The 17,992-nt window shown below is 41.7% G+C and overlaps 1 protein-coding gene across 1 annotated transcript; it reads right to left on the bottom strand.

The window, feature by feature from the left end:
* Positions 1–1,029: 1,029 nt before the first annotated feature.
* Positions 1,030–15,975, bottom strand: SPIC (Spi-C transcription factor; the record flags this gene model as incomplete). The annotated part of the gene is made up of 6 exons (XM_080660257.1): positions 1,030–1,454; positions 3,876–3,984; positions 5,424–5,536; positions 7,696–7,789; positions 9,907–9,931; positions 15,938–15,975. 6 exons carry the CDS (start codon positions 15,973–15,975, stop codon positions 1,030–1,032), a joined length of 804 nt encoding a protein of 267 aa, XP_080516383.1.
* Positions 15,976–17,992: the final 2,017 nt, after the last annotated feature.

Here is a 17,992-nt window from a genome sequence, read left to right as displayed (position 1 = left end):
AAAATGGTCAAAGGACCTAAATAGACACTTCTTCAAAGTGGACATACAGATGGCCAAAAGACATATGAAAAATGTTCAAAATCACTGATCATCAGAGAGATACAAATTAAAATGACAATGAGGTATCACTTCACACCTGTCAGAATAGCTACCATCAATATATGAACAAATGACAAGTGCTGGCAAGGATGTGGAGAAAAGAGAACCCTAGTAGACTGCTGGTGGGAATGTAGACTGGTGCAGCCATTATGGAAAACAGTATGGAGTTTCCTCAAAAAATTAAATATGGAATTGCCATTTGACCCAGTGATCCCACTTCTAGGAATATATCCTAAGAAACCCAAAACATCAATCAGAAAGAATGTATGCACTCCTATGTTCAAAGCAGTGCAATTTACAATAGCTAAGATCTGGAAACAGGCCAAGTGCCCATCAGTAGATGAGTATATTAAAAAGCTGTGGTACATTTATACCGTGGAATACCATGCAGCAGTAAAAAAGAAGGATCTCTTACCTTTTGAGACATCATGGAGGAACCTGGAGAGTATTATGCTAAGCAAAATAAGCCAGTCAGAGAAAGACAAGTATCACATGAAATCATTCATATGTGGAATCTAATGAACAAAATAAACTGATGAACAAAATAGATCCAGAGACATAGAAGCATGGAACAGACTGTAGAATCTCAGAGGGATGGTGGGTGGGAATAGATCAACCAAAGAACTTGTATGCATATATGCATAATGCATGGACACACACAATAGGGTGATGAAGGGCTGGGGTGGGCTAGAAGGGTCAGTGGGGGAAAAGAGGGCATATATGTAACACTGAACAATAAAGATTTAAATATAAAAGAGAAAAATCCTGAAATTTATAGATATTTCTCTTTTTTTAATTTTTATTGAATTTTATTAGGGTGACTGGTTAATAAAATTATATAGTATACAATTCTATAATTTATTAGTTATACATTGTATTGTGGGTTTGGGGATTTCTGATGTTAGGAAATCATAATATGTAAGATTATATTTAGCAATTAGGGTAACTCAGCTCATAGTAATTGGCATATGTATAGTTACAATTTGCATTCCAGCTATTTAAACTTAGATATCCTTGACCAGGTTGAACATACTGTGAGTAGATCTCTTTTTCCAAGAAATAAGATGGAGAGAGTCTTTGGAGAATGGCCTCATTGAATTGGTAAGTTAGTTTTCTCCGGATTTTGGTGATTTCCCCAGTTCTTCCATAATTCCTCAGTGCTCTGGCCATTTTCTGGTAAGTCATGGTCTTCCGGTTGCCTTTTCTTTTGCCCCAAAGTTGGGCAAGTTTTTCTTTGTTTTTTGATACAAACTGAAAGATGCCTTTGGTTTTATCTACCCACTGAATACAAGATGCCATCTCAGGATTACACAGAGATTCATGAAGGTATTCGAACAGTCGGAGCTTCTTTCTGCCTAAAAAGGAAGAAAACATCACACTCCACTCATTGCTGTAACAAGGAACATCGTCAGGAAGAGTTTATTGATTGACTACAACATGAAAAGCTGTTCTGGGACTGGTTTTCCTCCTTCTCCTTCACGTAGGCATGCATTTAGGGCATCATTTTATGGGACTTGAAAGTCAAGGGTCTTTTTGACCTTGAACTCTCAACTGGACCTTTATTTGTTGGAAAAGTTGTCAAAAATCTTGTATCATCCTTCAATGATAAAGAAGCCTGGAAACTCTTTACCTGAATCTCCCATTTCTCATGTGGTCTTTTTCTCTAGTTAAATCTTAACTAGTATTTTTTTTTAATATATTTTATTGATTTTTTCACAGAGAGGAAGGGAGAGGGACAGAGAGTTAGAAACATCGATCAGAGAGAAACATCGATCAGCTGCCTCCTGCACACCCCCCACCAGGGATGTGCCCGCCACCAAGGTACATGCCCTTGACCAGAATCGAACCTGGGACCCTTCAGTCCACAGGCCAACGCTCTATCCACTGAGCCAAACCGGCTAGGGCTTAACTAGTATTTTTATATCAAGTGTTAAACTTTCTTCAGACCAAAGAAACTGAGCAAAATGGATGACCAAGTTTAGTGGTCTTAAAGAGAAGCCCCAAAAGCCATTTTCAGAAAGCAAGTCATTTGAAGATCTTTATTCAAATGAGTTGTCAAAATGAGGTAAGGAGTATGAATCCATTTTGTAAAAGGCAAAACAGTATGCAAATCTAAGTGAATTCAATAACAGAGACTAAGGTAAAAATTCGAACTCTGGGTCTGCATAATTTCTTGTAAAATCAAGTATAGAGAAAACTGGAGTGGAAAATGCCGAAATATCTTCATGACATTTTGATATTGTTTATGAGCAATGACAATGGGCACTGTGATATTTTTTCATTGCTGTTACATAAAATGTACTGCCAGAGTTTTTCTCGTTGGGAGCATAGCCCTTTATATTTTAGAACTACTAGACAGGAAACTTCAGGAAGATTTGTTGTGGTTTTTGGTTGGTTGATTGGATATTTTTAGTGGAACAGAGAACAAAGGTGACCACCCGTTTTGTAACTTGGGGATTGGCCTATAAATGCCATGCCTCATCAGATCTGTCAGGAACTAAAAAAAATAAATAAATAAAAAATAAAATAAAATAAAAAATTAAAAAAAAATCCATGGCCAAATTCCATTTCCCCCTTGAGAAATTAAAATAGTGGATTTCCAAACTGCTTTAAATAGCCTCTGGGGAGTCATACTCTTGCATCAGTCATTAGTCATCCAAAAACCTCAAAGGTTTTTTACAAAGATTATCTTTTGCGTTGTATTATCTTGAGTTTATGAACTGAGAAATGAAAGGGACTTACCAAAAACAAATCATGAATTAAAAGTCACAACCTTAAACAAACTCACTGCCTCTCATCCAGTGGTTAAATCAATTATAATGGATCCTCAGCTTTTTTTTTTTAATATATTTTATTGATATTTTACAGAGAGGAAGGGAGAGGGATAGAGAGCTAGAAACATCGATGAGAGAGAAACATCGATCAGCTGCCTCCTGCACACCCCCTACTGGGGATGTGCCCGCAACCAAGGTACGTGCCCTTGACCAGAATCGAACCTGGGACCCTTCAGTCCACAGGCCGACGCTCTATCCACTGAGCCAAACTGGTTTCGGCAGATCCTCAGCTTTTTAAAAAAATGTTTAAATTTTTATTTTTTTAAATAAAATATTATATGCTCTTGGTAAATGATTAAATAGAAGCATAAAGTGAAAGTAAAAGTTCCAGTCTGTTCTACATATTTCTAGAAAGTGTTTTTCTTATTTTTTGCATATACAAACATGCATATTCTAAATGATGCCCAGGCCAGGTGACTAGGTTTGAGTGTTGTCCCATAGACCTAAAGGTTGAGGGTTTGATTCCCGGTGAGGGCACATAACCTAGGTTTTCTGTTCAATCCCTGGTTGGGGGCATATGGGAGGCAACTGATCCATGTTTCTCTCACATCAGGAGTTCAAATTTATAAAATATCAAATTATTATGGAACATTTTTTGCAGAAAACTTAATAAAGATGATTTCTATCCCAAGGACTTCACAACTGGAATAAGAATGCTAAAATAACTTGTGAAAAATTCCCCTTTCTATACCTAAAATACAATATAAACATATTATGTATTTATTTGAGCTAAGTGGATACTTTGCAGATTTATAATATCTCTATGAAGCAATTGGAAAGCTCATCCAAGATGAACAGCTTGGAGTAGTTCAGTCTGTCTGAGTTAAATTATGCTCAATGTGATTAGAGAATATCTTACAAATACAATTCCAAACAGATATGAAATCCCCTTAAAACTGCTTTGAGGGAAACCTGGTTCTTTTACATGATGGATTCATGTACCTTTTCCTCCCTTTTGCTGGAGAACAGGAGATTGTACCACCTGGTTTTCAGGGATGTTCTGCCGAGATTGATGAATATTCCCTTCAAGACGGAGGTCCACAGGATGGTTCTATACAAACAATGCAGCAGGATGTTAAGTGGGACTTTCTATGTGGCCCTCAATTGATGGCTAAAGTCAAAAGCTGGGGACCAAAGAGTGTTAAACATCCTCCAGATTCTCCAAAGCACTACCCTCAACTGCAGCCAGATATCTCTCAGGGCAGAACTAGCATATTATGCAGAGGACCTAGCGATGGAGGGTCATCTTTGGGTTTCTGAGGAGTTCCATAGTGTCCTCTCCATATGAGAAAGGACAGGGGGTGGCTTCCCTCCCCTAAAAATACCAATGAGAACGCAAGTCCAAAAAGAATCAGTAGTAGGAATTTAGGTGTCAGCAAAAAGGAGAGATGGTATTCCATTTTTGCTTTGGATGCCCATCCAGGCAAGAGGAAATAAGAGAAAGATGGCAACCGAAGGAGGGCAGAGTGAAGAAAGAGGACAGGAGTTCCTACCATACCGTATGACAAGGATATGTGGGTCTCCATGGGTGGAAGGGGCTGAACTTGAGTGATCTTACCACACCCCATGCAAGGGGGCTGCCCAGCAGGCAAGGACTTCCCAACCACAAGAGGCAGTGCAGTGTGTGTATGCCAGGCTGTGGGAATTGAAGTGGAAGGAGGGTTGCCAGATTTAGCAAATAGAAATATTGGGCCTCCTGTATTTTACCTGGCAACCCTAAATGGAGGCAGAAGAGCTTAAGCTGGAACCAAAAACTCCCTCTTCAAAGAAATGTCTCATGGAAAGGCCGTGACAGAACAATTCACAGGGTCAGAAAAAAGGATTTTTGCATAGCACGGTTGCAAGTAATGACAGAAGAAAAAGAAAAATCATTTCCTATTTACTCCCCACTACATTAAGACTGTTTCAATAAAATGAACACATTAGAACAATGTAAAAGAACACACGAATGGAGGGAGATGGTGGGGATATTTACTTTTGCAGGAAGCTATTAAAATATAAATTAATTGGTCCAATACATGTAGTTAGTGCTTGGGGGGTGGGGGAATAGAACAGATGAATACAAAATTGTAGGTAAAGCCAGTGCAGGGGATGTTGGGGCCTTTGCCCTCTGGTTTTTAGGGAGCCATCATAACTGTTCTGCAATTTTCTGGATGGACTTAAGAGAAGCAGTGATGAACCTTGAAAGCGCCTCCTCTTTCTAGAAGTCATTCAAACCAGTCTGCCTGGGTGAGGAGCAATAACAAAGGGCAGTTTCCTTCTTCACAGCACTGCTCATCATCGCCCACAATGCCTGTCAAATTCATACCCTGATTGATGGTAGCTATGAGTAAGCAGCCATGAGTAAGCGTTTGCAGTCTGTGCTGTCTTTCAGCTGGATTTCAGCTAGCCTACACCAAGTGCCAAGGGGAAATCTGGTGCAAAAGGGAAATTTACCTGTTACTGAGGGGGAGGAGGAGAGCGGGGAGGCCTCCTGGTGTGTATACTCACTATCACTGTTTTCCAGTTATAGACAGGTTGCTCTGGAGGAAGCATACCATAGTAGCTGGGACTTCCTATGACATGAGAACAGTGGTTGATGACATTCACGTAGTCTTTGCAATCTAATGTAAAAACAAAGAAATTTAAAAAGATAAAGTTTATGTTTGTGTGTATATGTGCTTATACATATATGCTTATGTATGCAACTAGAGGCCTGGTGCACAAAATTCATGCACGAGGGGGGGTGTCCCTCAGCCCAGCCTGCACCCTCTCTAATCTGGGACCCCTCGAGGGATGTCCAACTGTCGGACATCTCTCTCACAATCCAGGTCTGCTGGCTCCCAACCGCTCACCTGCCTGCCTGCCTGATTGCCCCTAACCACTTCTGCCTGCCAGCCTGATCACCCACTCCTCTGCCAGCCTGATCAATGCCTAACTGCTCCCCTGCCAGCCTGGTCACCCCTAATGGCCCTCTCCTGCTGGCCCGGTCACCCCTAATTGCCCTCTGTTGCCAGCCTGGTCGCCTCCTATTGCCCTCCCCTATAAGCCAGGTTCCCCACAACTGCCCTCCCCTGAAGGCCTGGTCACCTCCAACTGCCCTCCTCTGCTGACCTGGTTGCACCCAAATTCCCTCCCCTATTGGCCTAGTCCCCCTCAACTGCCCTCCCCTGCAGGCCTGGTAACCTCTAACTGCCCTCCCCTGCAGGCCTTGTCCCTCGCAACTTCCCTCCCCTACAGGCCTTGTCCCTTGCAACTGCCCACCCCTGCAGGCCTTGTCCCTCACAACTGCCCTCCCCTACAGGCCTGGTTCCCCCCCAACTGCCCTCCCCTGCAGGCCTGGGTCCCCCCAACTGTCCTCCTCTGCCAGCCCAATCACCCCTAATTACCCTCCCCTGCAGGCCTGACCACCCCCAACTGCCTTCCCCTGCAGGCCTGATCGCCCACAACTGCCCTCCCCTGCTGGCCATCTTGTGGCGGCCATCTTGTGTTCACATGGGGGCAGCCATCTTGTGTGTTGGAGTTGACGGTCAATTGGCATATTACCTCTTTATTAGATAGGATTGTTTCCACCATGTTCTTTTCATCACTTAGCATTTCCCTAGGGTGTTTATGGCATTATGCTGGTATTACAGATATGTTTTTAGATATTCCATTTCTTCTACAAGAGTACATGCTCCTTGCAGGATGAGATTGCATGGGTTCTTGTATCTTGGAACTTCCCACAATACCCTGTGTAAACTCAATTTTTAAAATATCTGCATCTCATCTAGGCTATACTTCTATAGTCTATGGGATAATGGGTAAGAAAGAATAGCTTACTTATTTTTTCCAGTAGAATATATTTTGCTGGGTGGAAGGTCTTTAAAATAAACTAGAATAATTGAAAAGCCCTTTCTGAAAATGTCAATAAGGTATCTATAATAATAAAAGCATAATATGCTAATTAGACCGGACAGCCAAATGACCTTCCGGATGTCATTCCAGACGTCCTTTTGGATGAAGCCACAGCGGCAGGGGCTGAGGCAGAGGTGGTTAGGGGTGATCAGGCAGGCAGGCAAGCAGTTAGGGGTGATCAGGCAGGCAGGCAAGCAATTAGGGGCTATCAGGCAGGCAGGCGAGTGGTTAGGGGTGATCAGGCAAAGAGGCAGAGTCATTAGGAGCAATCAGACAGGCAGGCAGAATGGTTAGAGGCAATCAGGAAGGTATGTAGTGGTTAGGGGCAATCAGGCAGGCAGGAGAGTGGTTAGGGGTGATCATGCAGGCAGGCAAGTGGTTAGGAGCAATCAGGCAGGCAGGCAAGTGGTTAGGGGTAATCAGGCAGGCAGGCAAGAGGTTAGGAGCCAGCGGTCCCAGATTGTGAGAAGAATGTCCGACTGCTGGTTTAGGCCCAATCCCGCAGGGATCCCTGTGGGATCAGGCCTAAACTGGCAGTCGGACATCCCCGAGGGGTCCCGGATTGCTAGAGGGTGCAGGCCAGGCTGAGGGACCCCTCTGCCCCGTGCACAAATTTTGTGCACCAGGCCTCTAGTGCTTAATAAAAAAGAATGATATGTCTTAGTATTCCTGTGTGGTATGTCATTCTCTATGTATTCTACATTTTATATGTGAGACTTTAGATTGATTTACGGTAGGCAACCCTGGATGCATTTTGCCTTTGTTAGAATTAATTCTAGCTGCATTGGGTAAAAACCGTCTTCTCTGTTCTTATCATTATTCTTGCATATGTATGTTACCAACCAGTCATTTGATGTAGCAGCAGAAGAAGGGGCTAACATCTTACCTGGAGGGTACTGAAGATCTCCAGTTGAATGTTGCCTCAGTACGTCAAAAGCATCTTCAAATGCTTGGCCCAGCCTATCTTGTTCGACAGAAACCTGTTAGAACAATGGCAATACTCTGGAGTTGCAAAATTACCAATTGGAGGGTTTCTCAACCATGGCACTATTGACATTTTAGGTTGGCCAAGTCTTTGTTGAGGGGGGAAGAGGGGACCCTGTCCTGGGCATTGTAGGATGTTTAGCAGAAACCCAGGCCTCCATCCACTTACTAGCTGCCAGGAGCATTCCAATAGCTGTGACAACCGAAATGTCTCAAATGTAGTCAAATATACCCCTGGGGACAAATTCAACCCTGATTGAGAGCAGGTGCTCTATAATATCGTATTTAGAGACCAGTGTTCATACTACACAGTATAGTATTTTAAAATGTTTTTTATTGATTTTAGGGTAAGAGGAAAGGAAAGGGAGAGAGAAATAGAAAAACTGATAGGAGATAAACATTATTGCCGTAGCTGGTTTGGCTCAGTGGGTAGAGAATCGGCCTGCAGATAGAAGGATACTAGGTTCGATTCTGGTCAAGGGCACGTACCTGGGTTGCAGGCTCCTCCCAGGCCCGGGCCCTGATGCAGGAGGCAACCAATCATGTGTTTCTCTCACATGGATATTTCTGTCTGTTCATCTCTCTAAAAATCAATGGAAAAATATCTTCGGGTGAAGGTGAGGATTAAAATTTTAAAAAAGAAACATCATCAATCAGTTGCCTCCTGCACGCTCCACGCTGGGGATTGAGCCTCCAACCTGGGCATGTGCCCTGACCAGGAATCGAACTGGCTACCTCTGGTGTGTAGGTTGATGCTCAACCACTCAGCCACACCGGCTGGGCTATAGTAAAGTATTTTAACATTCTTGTAAAATTTTTCAAGGAATTGTAGAGCTGGAGACTGATTTGGAAAAAGGGATCAAGAAATTAATTATCTTTGTGGATAGAGCATCAGCCTGTGGACTAAAAGGTCCCAGGTTCGCTTCCAGTCAAGGGCATGTACCAGTAGGAGGTGTGCAGGAGGCAGCTGATCGATGTTTCTCTCCCATCAATGTTTCTAATTTTCTATCCCTCTCCCTTTTTCTCTGTAAAAAATCAATAAAATATAAAAAAAGAAATTATCTTTAATCAAACAGAATCTAAAATGTTACTTAAGAACAAAATGCTCTTAATTTCTTTTTCTTTTTTCTTTTGTTAATCCTCAACCAAGAATATTTTTCCATTGATTTTTAGAGAGAGTGAAAGGGAGGGGGAGAGACAGAGAAAGAAACATTGATGCAATTGGTTGCCTCCCACAAACGCCTCTAATGAAGCCTGCAACCAAGACATGGTGCCCTTTGATACCAGGGGTGATGCTCCACCCACTGAGCCAAACTTGCCAGGGCCGAAATTCTCTGAATTTCAAAAACTAGCCCTAGCCGGTTTGGCTCAGTGGATAGAGCATCAGTCTGTAGACTGAAGGGTCCTGGGTTCGATTCCAGTTAAGGGCACATTTCTGGGTTGCGGGCTTGATCCCCAGTAGGGGGTGTGCTGGAGGCAGCCGATCAATGATTCTCCCATCACTGATGTTTCTATCTCTCTCTCCCTCTCACTTCCTCTCTGAAATCAAGAAAATCTATACTAATAAAAGGGTAATATGCTAATTAGACTGGGTCGACTGGACATCTTCCGGTCATCCTTCCTTTCTTCCAGACAAAGCCACAGTGGGGGCTGAGGCAGAGGCAGTTAGGGGTGATCAGGCTGGCAGGAGGGAGCAGTTAGGGGCAAGCAGGCTGGCAGGAAAGGGCAGTTAGGGGCGATCAGGCTGGCAGGGGAGAGCAGTTAGGGGCGATCAGGCTGGCAGGGGAGGGCAGTTAGGGGTGACCTAGCCGGCAGGTAGAGAGGTTAGGGGTGATCAGATAGCAGGCAGAGTGGTTAGGAGCAGGCAGGCAGGTGTGTGGTTAGGAGCCAGCAGTCCCAGATTGTGAAAGGGATATCCGATTGCCGGTTTGGAGAGGGTGCAGGACAGGCTGAGGGGACCCCCCAACACACGAATTTCATGCACCACGCCTCTAGTACATAAATAACTTAAAGTAGAACTGTTGTGCAAACCATTGCTTGCTCTTATTAATCTGATCCACGTATTTTATTTTCAAAATGGAGGATGAATAAAGATTTTTAAATAACCACTTACCATACTTCTTATTAACTTGGCAATTCTGAAAAAGATTAAGATTTAAAAATCAAAATTAAATAGTGTCTCTATTTAATTTTCCTCTGAATTGAAAGATCTTACTCAAATTTTTTCTAAAAATGTCTTATATAAACCAAAAGCACCATCTGAATCCTATATGATGAGTACAAATTTTCTTCCTATAAACATTTTTTTGCCTTTCTATCATTACAAAACTTCTTCAATTTAAAAAAAGCTAAATAGAATTAATTTCCTACATGGTTTGGCTTATAAGAGAATACAGAAATAACTTAGGTATATATTTAAATATTTAAAAGTATTTCTAAATTCTGATAATCAAAATCATTTTCTACCTTACGCATAGCTATTTGTTTTTAGCAGTGATTTTTTAAAACATTTCTGATGTTATATAGCCTTCAGAGAATCTGGTGAAAGACACTTTGTTTTTTTACTGATTTTTTTACAGAGAGAAAGGGAGAGGGATAGAGAGTTAGAAACATCGATGAGAGAGAAACATTGATTAGCTGCCTCCTGCACACTCCCTACTGGGTATGTGCCTGCAACCAAGGTACATGCCCTTGACTGGAATCGAACCTGGGACCCTTGAGTCTGCAGGCCGATGCTCTAGCCACTGAGCCAAACCGGTTAGGGCAAGACACACTTTTTCTCTTATGAAATGTAGAATTATATCACAAATAAAATATAGCCTTTGAAACCCATCCATGGACTTCCTAAAATCCTGAGTTAAAAACCCTGATCCATAATTTTATATTATCTACTTTCTTATCCCTGTAAGTAATTTAGATTTTGTTTTAAGTAAACAATTATCACATTGACCCACATTAAATGTTTTTTAACTCTACGTTCTATAAAACTTCACACACACAGATAAATCCACATAACAACATTGTAACCAACATTGCTTATCATTTCATTTAGCACACCTAACAACTGCTTATACAAGTTGTTAACATTTATCCTGCAAACACAATAAGCTTACTCTAATATTTAATACGGCATTATACAATGAGATGATAGGATCTAATGTTATCATTATACATATCCAAAACACATCAATAAGTCAAATATAGAAATTCTGTTCAGCTCTTTGAAATCACTATATCATGTCAGTAAAAAGAGAATACGAAAAGAAAAGCCATAAAATAGTAAACTATTGAGATGATGGGTGTTAACTAATATTATTGTGGTCATCATTTCCTAATATTCGCTTATATCAAATCATTATATTGTACACCTTAAATTTATAAAATATTATATGTTAATTGTACCTCAAAAAAACTGGGAAAATGTATTTTTCAAAAGCCACGTCAATGACTTTCAATTAAATATGCCTCTACTCACAAGCGCCAAAGCAAATACATGAGTGTTGTACTTTGAATTAAATACTTAAATGAAGCTACTCCTTTTTTACTACAATACCCCACAAAACTGCCACAACTCTCAAAAGTAGCAAACTCAAAGGGAAGAAAAAACTTTGAAAACGTATTGATCACTCAGCTGCTTAATATATCTTGTATCAGGACAGGCAGTAAATAGAAAACACTCATTAGACCAAAGGAGAAAATTAATAACGGTTTTTATAAGATGCTTTGAAAAGAATAAGCTTAACACTTACCAGGAAGGCACTTCAACCCTTTACAATGATGTTTCATGAATATCGAAATTGTTAAGACAGAACTGTCAAGAACTCACTGTAGAGTTGCATTAAATAGCTGTTTTTAAGGAAGTGCTACAAAAGGGGATTTTCTTTAAAAGATACAGTGCCTTCATAATTTGTTTCATAATATGGCCAGTGGACACCAGGGGCTAATATTTTGAAGAGGCGCAGAATAGTTTGTATTCTATGGGCCGAAACATTAGAACAAACCCCATGAAACCCCCACCCAGTGTAAGCTGCAGCCCTTAGGCCTGCACAGCCCTATTGGGAACTCTGACCTGTGCAATGCTTGCCCCTCCTCTTTTTTTTATTTTTTTTTTAATTCCTGTTACTTCTCCCCTGATTCTGGACCTTAATTGCCTTTCCGAGAGAGAGAGAGAGAGAGAGAGAGAGAGAGAGAGAGAGAGAGAGAGAGAGAGAATCAATGAGAGAGAATCATTGATTGGCTACCTCCTGCACACCCCACTGCAACCCAGGCATGTGCCCTGATCAGGAATCGAATTGTGACCTCCTGGCTCATAGGTCGACACTCTATCACTGAGCCATGCCAGCAGGGCAATACAGGCCCTTTCTTGTTTGGACTATTTAGCAGCTGTCTCACTCTGATTTCCCCAAATGGGTCTCTTTACTCTCAAACTTCTTTACTCATACTGTGATTTACTGATCGCCTTACTGAGAGTTTTTAAAGGCATAGGCCTTGCCTTGGCATGGAGACTATTCATTCCAGCCTTAGTTCTATTGACCATAGTTCATTTTATTTATTCATTTATTTACTTACTTATTTACTTATTTATTTATTTATTTATTTATTTATTATTTATACTACTCACCTGAGGATATTTTTTCCATTGATCCTCGGAGAATGGAAAGGAGGGAGAGAGAAACATTGACATGAGAGAGATACATATTGGTTGCCTCCCACATGAGCCCCTGGAGTCAGGGATCAAACCTGCAACTGAGTCCAGCCAGTGTGGCTCAGTGGTTGAGTCCTGACTTAGGAACCAGGAGACCCCAGTTCTATTCCCAGTCATCAATTCCTGGTCAGGGTGCATACCCGGGTTGCGGGCTCACTCCCCCGTGTGGGGTGTGCAGGAGGCAACTGATCAATGATTCTCTCTCATCATTGATATTTCTATCTCTCTCCTTCTCCCTTCCTCTCTCTGAAATCAATAAAAAACGTATTTTTAAAAATTGCCCAATTACCCAAAGCAATCTACAGACTCAATGCAATCCCTGTTAAAATACCAATAGCATATTTCACAGACCTAGAACAAACACTCCAAAAATTTATATGGAACAACATCAACAAAAAACTGAATAGCTGCAGCAATCTTGAGAAAGAAGAACAAAGTTAGAGGAATCACAATACCAGATATCAAGTTATACTACAAAGCCACTTGCTCAAAACAGCGTGGTACTGACACAAGAACAGGCATATAGATCAATGGAACAGAACAGAGAACCCAGAAATTGACCCAAGTCACTATGTTCAATTAATATTTGACAAAGGAGGCAAGAGCATACATTGGAGCAGAGACAGTCTCTTCAATAAATGGTGTTGGGAAAATTGGACAGGTACATGCAAAAAAATGAAACTAGACCGCTAACTTATACCATACACAAGAATAAACTCAAATGGATAAAAGACTTAAATGTAAGACGTGAAATCATAAAGGTCCTAGAAGAAGCCATAGGCACCAAAATCTCAGACATCTCTTATAGCAATATGTTTACTGATACATCTCTTAGGACAATGGAAACTAAGGAGAAAATAAACAAATGGAACTACATCAAAATAAAAAGCTTCTGCACAGCAGAAGAAACCATCAACAAAACAACAAGAAAGCCCACTGCATGGGAGTGCACAACTGGTAAGCGGTTATATCATTCATTGGTTGTATCAACTGACACCTGTCAGAATGGCTATCATCAAAAAATGACAAGTGCTGGCGAGGTTGTGGAGAAAAGGGAACCCTAGTGCAGTGCGGATGAGAATGCAGACTGGTGCAGCCACTGTGGAAAACAGTATGGAGTTTCCTCAAAAACTTAAAAATGGAACTTCCATTTGATCCAGTGATCCCACCTCTAGGAATATATCCTAAGAAACCCAAAACACTCATCAGAAAGAATACATGGCCGTAACCGGTTTGGCTCAGTGGATAGAGCATTGGCCTGCAGACTCAAGGGTCCCAGGTTCGATTCTGGTCAAGGGCATGTACCTTGGTTGCGGGCACATATCCAGTAGGGAGTGTGCAGGAGGCAGCTGATTGATGTTTCTCTCTCATCGATGTTTCTAACTCTCTATCCCTCTTCCTTCCCCTCTGTAAAAAATCAATAAAATATATTAAAAAAAAAAAAAAAAGAATGAATACATGGCCCTAGCTGGTTTGGCTCAGGGGACTTAGAGTGTTGGCCTGTAAACTGAAGGGTCCCAGGTTCGATTCCAGTCAAGGGCACATGCTCTGGTTGTGGGCTCAATCCCCAGTAGGGGGTGTGCAGGAGGCAGCTAGCTAATCAATGATTCTCATCATTGATATTCCTATCTCTCTCTCCTTCTCCCTCCCTCTCCCTTCCACTCTGAAATCCATAAAAAAAGTATTAAAAAAAAAAAGAATACATGCACCCTATGGTCCTAGCAGCACAATTTACAAAAGCTAAGATTTGAAAATAGCCTAAATGCCCATCAACAGATGAGTGGATAAAAAAACTATGGTACAGCCCTAGTTGGTTTGGCTCAGGGGCAGGCGTCCTCAAACTACGGCCCGTGGGACACTTGCGGCCCGCTGAGGACATTTATCCAGCCCGCCGGGTGCCGCTGCCTGTCCTGCTTAGCGGCCGACCCGTCCTGGGCCCGCAGTGCGCATAGGAATTTGTTCATAGTTTTTTTTTTAAACTATAGTCCGGCCCTCCAACGGTCTGAGGGACAGTGAACTGGCCCCCTGTTTAAAAAGTTTGAGGACCCCTGGAGAGCATCGGCCTGTGAACAGAAGGGTCCCGGGTTTCGATTCCGGTCAAGGGCACATGCCTGGGTTTGGGCTCAGCCCCCAGTAGGGGGCGTGCAAGAGGCAGCTGATCAATTATTCTCTCTCATCATTGATATTTCTCTTTCCCTATCTCGTCCTCTCGGAAATCAATAAAAATATATTTTAAAAAAAGAAATTACATCCATTTGCATGGATTAAAAAAAAACAAACAAAACTATGGTACATTTACATATGGAAAACTACATGGCAATAAAAAAAGAAAAAACTTAGAGGCTAACACAGAAGGGTAAACTAAATCTCCATTAAACCCAGAGAAGAGATGGTAAAACTCCTCTTGGGATCCTGTCTGGAGTCACAGCTGAAAAAAAAAAAAATAGTGCAAATACTAGGTGACTGGTGAAAATACTAGCATAAAACTCCCCAAATTGTGACTCATTATGGAAACAGACAACTAGGAAACTGTCAAAGGGCATTTCTAAATAGAACTAACTACAAGTATGCTTTCAAAGACTGTCAGAGGGTTTCAAACAATCCTCATAAATATTGATCAGTATTATGTTGGCCATCATTTTTAATGTAAAAAGATTAAATTATTGAAAGTAAAAAAAAAAAAAAAAAAGAACTCTTACCATTTGCAACAGCATGGATAGACCTGAGTAAAATAAGCCAATCAGAGAAAATAAGGATCACATGATCTCACTCATATGTGGAAGCTAATGACCAAATAAACTGATGATCAAAAATAGATCCAGAGACATAGAAGCATGAACAGACTGTTGAACCTCAGAGGGAAGGCAGGGAAGGGTGGGTGGGAAGAGATCAGTCAGTGAATTTGTATGCATATATGCATAACTCATGGACACAGACAATGGGGTGGTGAGAGCCTGAGGGGAGGAAAGGGCAGGCAGGAGCAGGTTGGAAGAAGTTAATGGAGGGAAAAGAAGGACCTATGTAATACTTTCAACAACAAATATTAAAACAAACAAACAAACAAAAAAACCACCTGAAACTGAGGTAAGTGCCTTTCGCAGGGAATTCAGAAATCAAACCTTTGGTCCACAAGCCGATGCTCCAACCACTAAACCAAACCAACCAAAACGACCAACGCTCATTTTAGAGGAGGAAATGCTATTGCTTTCCCTGCACACTTGGATCCCGTAGATGTTTAGTAGAAGCTTAGCAAATGGTTAGTAGAGGTTTATGGGTGGTGATCTACCAGTAAACTGCTTGAAGCTGCTGCCTTCGCCGAGGGCGTCAAGTTTTCTTCTTTAGCTTGAAGGTTTCTTTGTGATGGTTTCCAGTGGCTCTGATGGAAACTATGGGTGCTCCGTCCACCTACAAATGCTTCATTCTCAGCCCACCGTCTTACCTGTTCTTCGGAATCCAATCTAGCATCCACTGGTACATCACCCTAACTCACTCACCGCAACTTTCTGCCACTTTAATAGCTGTCACCGGTAGCCAGGGGGAAACCCACCTAAGGATTTGTAGTAAATCTTCTGGGTGGGGGAGAGATTTTAGCATTTTGGAATCTGAAGTCACTGTTGATATGGGACTATTGTTCTAAACGAATTACTTTGTTGAATTGTTTTTGTTATGCAAATATACACACCATCCCTCTTCTGAAATGTAGATGTTTTTATATAATTCTATCAAGTCTGAATGGCTCAGTGGATTAACCTATGAACCAGAGGTCACAGTTCAATTCCCGGTCCTGGCATAGGTCCGGGTTGCAGGCTAGATCCCCAGTGTGGGGTGTGCAGGAGGTGGCCTATCAATGATTCTCTGTCATTGATGTTTCTATTTCTTTCTCCCTCTCCCTTCCTCTCTTAAATTAATAAAAAATATATATTTAAAATATATATAATAATTATATATAAAAATATATATTATATATATATATATCCCTATCTGTGGTTGATGAGTTTTTAATCTGTACTGTCCGCAAATCTATGTCCTCTTCAGGCCACTTTTTTATTTGGTTCATTTATTCAACAAATACATATTACTGAGCGCTGTCTTATGTTCAGCCCGACAGCCCTGTACAAGTTCTACGAGGAGAAATGACTTAAAAAAAAAAAAAAAAAAAAAAAACTAGAGAAGTATGAGATAATGATAAGTGCTGAGAAAAATGATTAGAGAAAGGTGATGGAGAGAGAGTATGTGATCCTGGCAAATGGTCAAGAAAATTCTCTGGCAAGAACATGTGTGAGCTGAAATCCAAGGGTAAGAAAGAGTGAGCAAAAGAAAAGCAGAGATGCAAAGATCAGGGGAAGTTTCTCCTGACAGAGGGAGCAAGAAGTACAAAAAGACTTAAGATAGAAATGCGTTTGGTTTCTTCAAGGCACAGGAAGAAGGGGTGCTAGAACAAAAGGAAACTGTGGGCCAAGAGCAAAATTAGAGAGGAAAAAGTGGGAGAGGGTCCAGCTCAACTCCCACATTAAGCCAAAAGACTAAGAAAAGCCCTAGCCGGTTTGGCTCAGTGGATAGAGCGTCGGCCTGTGGACTGAAGGGCCCCGGGGTTTGATTTCTGGCAAGGGGACGTGTACATGCCCAGGTTGTGGGCTCCATCCCCAGTGTGGGGCATGCAGGAGGCAGCCAATCAATGATTCTCTCTCATCATTGATGTTTCTATCTCTCTCTCTCCCTCTTCCTTCCTCTCTGAAATCAATAAAAAATATATTTTTAAAGAATAATAATTACTTGCACTCGATTATTCTTTAAAATTTACTGAGATTTGTTCTGTGACTTAACATAGGACCTCTCTATTTTTGGATTTTTAATAACTGAAACAAAAAATGATCAAAAACTGCAGCTTTTGGAAGAACCATGTGTTGTTCTTTCCAGACATATACCTCTCTTCAAACTCTACCTTGGCCTTTTGTCTGGCCTTGCATTTTAGAGCCGGGTCTCTGAAGAGGTCATTGCTGACCACAGTTTTGTCCAAGGGGAGATCCACAGAATACCCTGTGGGCATGAGGTGATTGTGGTTCACAAAAGACTTGATCTTTGCCCTAGCTGGTTTGGCTCAGTGGATAGAGCAGTGGTCGGCAAACTGCGGCTCGCGAGCCACATGCAGCTCGCGAGCCACGGTTTGCCGTTCCGTTGACTAATGAATTTGCCGACCACTGGGATAGAGCATCGGCCTACAGACTGAAGGGTCCCAGGTTCGATTCCGGTCAAGAACACATGTCTGGGTAGCAGGCTTGATCCCTGTGGGGCGAGGCTACAGTGTTTGGACAGGTTAAAGGCTTGGACTGAGGAGAGGGCACAGTCCTCTCGTGGCCACGTGCAAGACCCAGCTTGGAGGGCAGAGCCCACCCAGCACAATGATAGCCAACAGCTATAGTTGTAAGCTTTGAACCTATGGTCCGAACACGTGGCCCCACATGCCTAAGTGATATAGGCTGCAAGTAAACAAAGC

The sequence above is a fragment of the Plecotus auritus genome, assembly GCF_963455305.1.
Source record: "Plecotus auritus genome assembly, chromosome: 3".
In the NCBI taxonomy this organism is placed as follows: domain Eukaryota; kingdom Metazoa; phylum Chordata; class Mammalia; order Chiroptera; family Vespertilionidae; genus Plecotus; species Plecotus auritus.
Note: the sequence above shows the minus strand (reverse complement) of the source record. Positions and strands in the feature narration are given on the sequence as shown.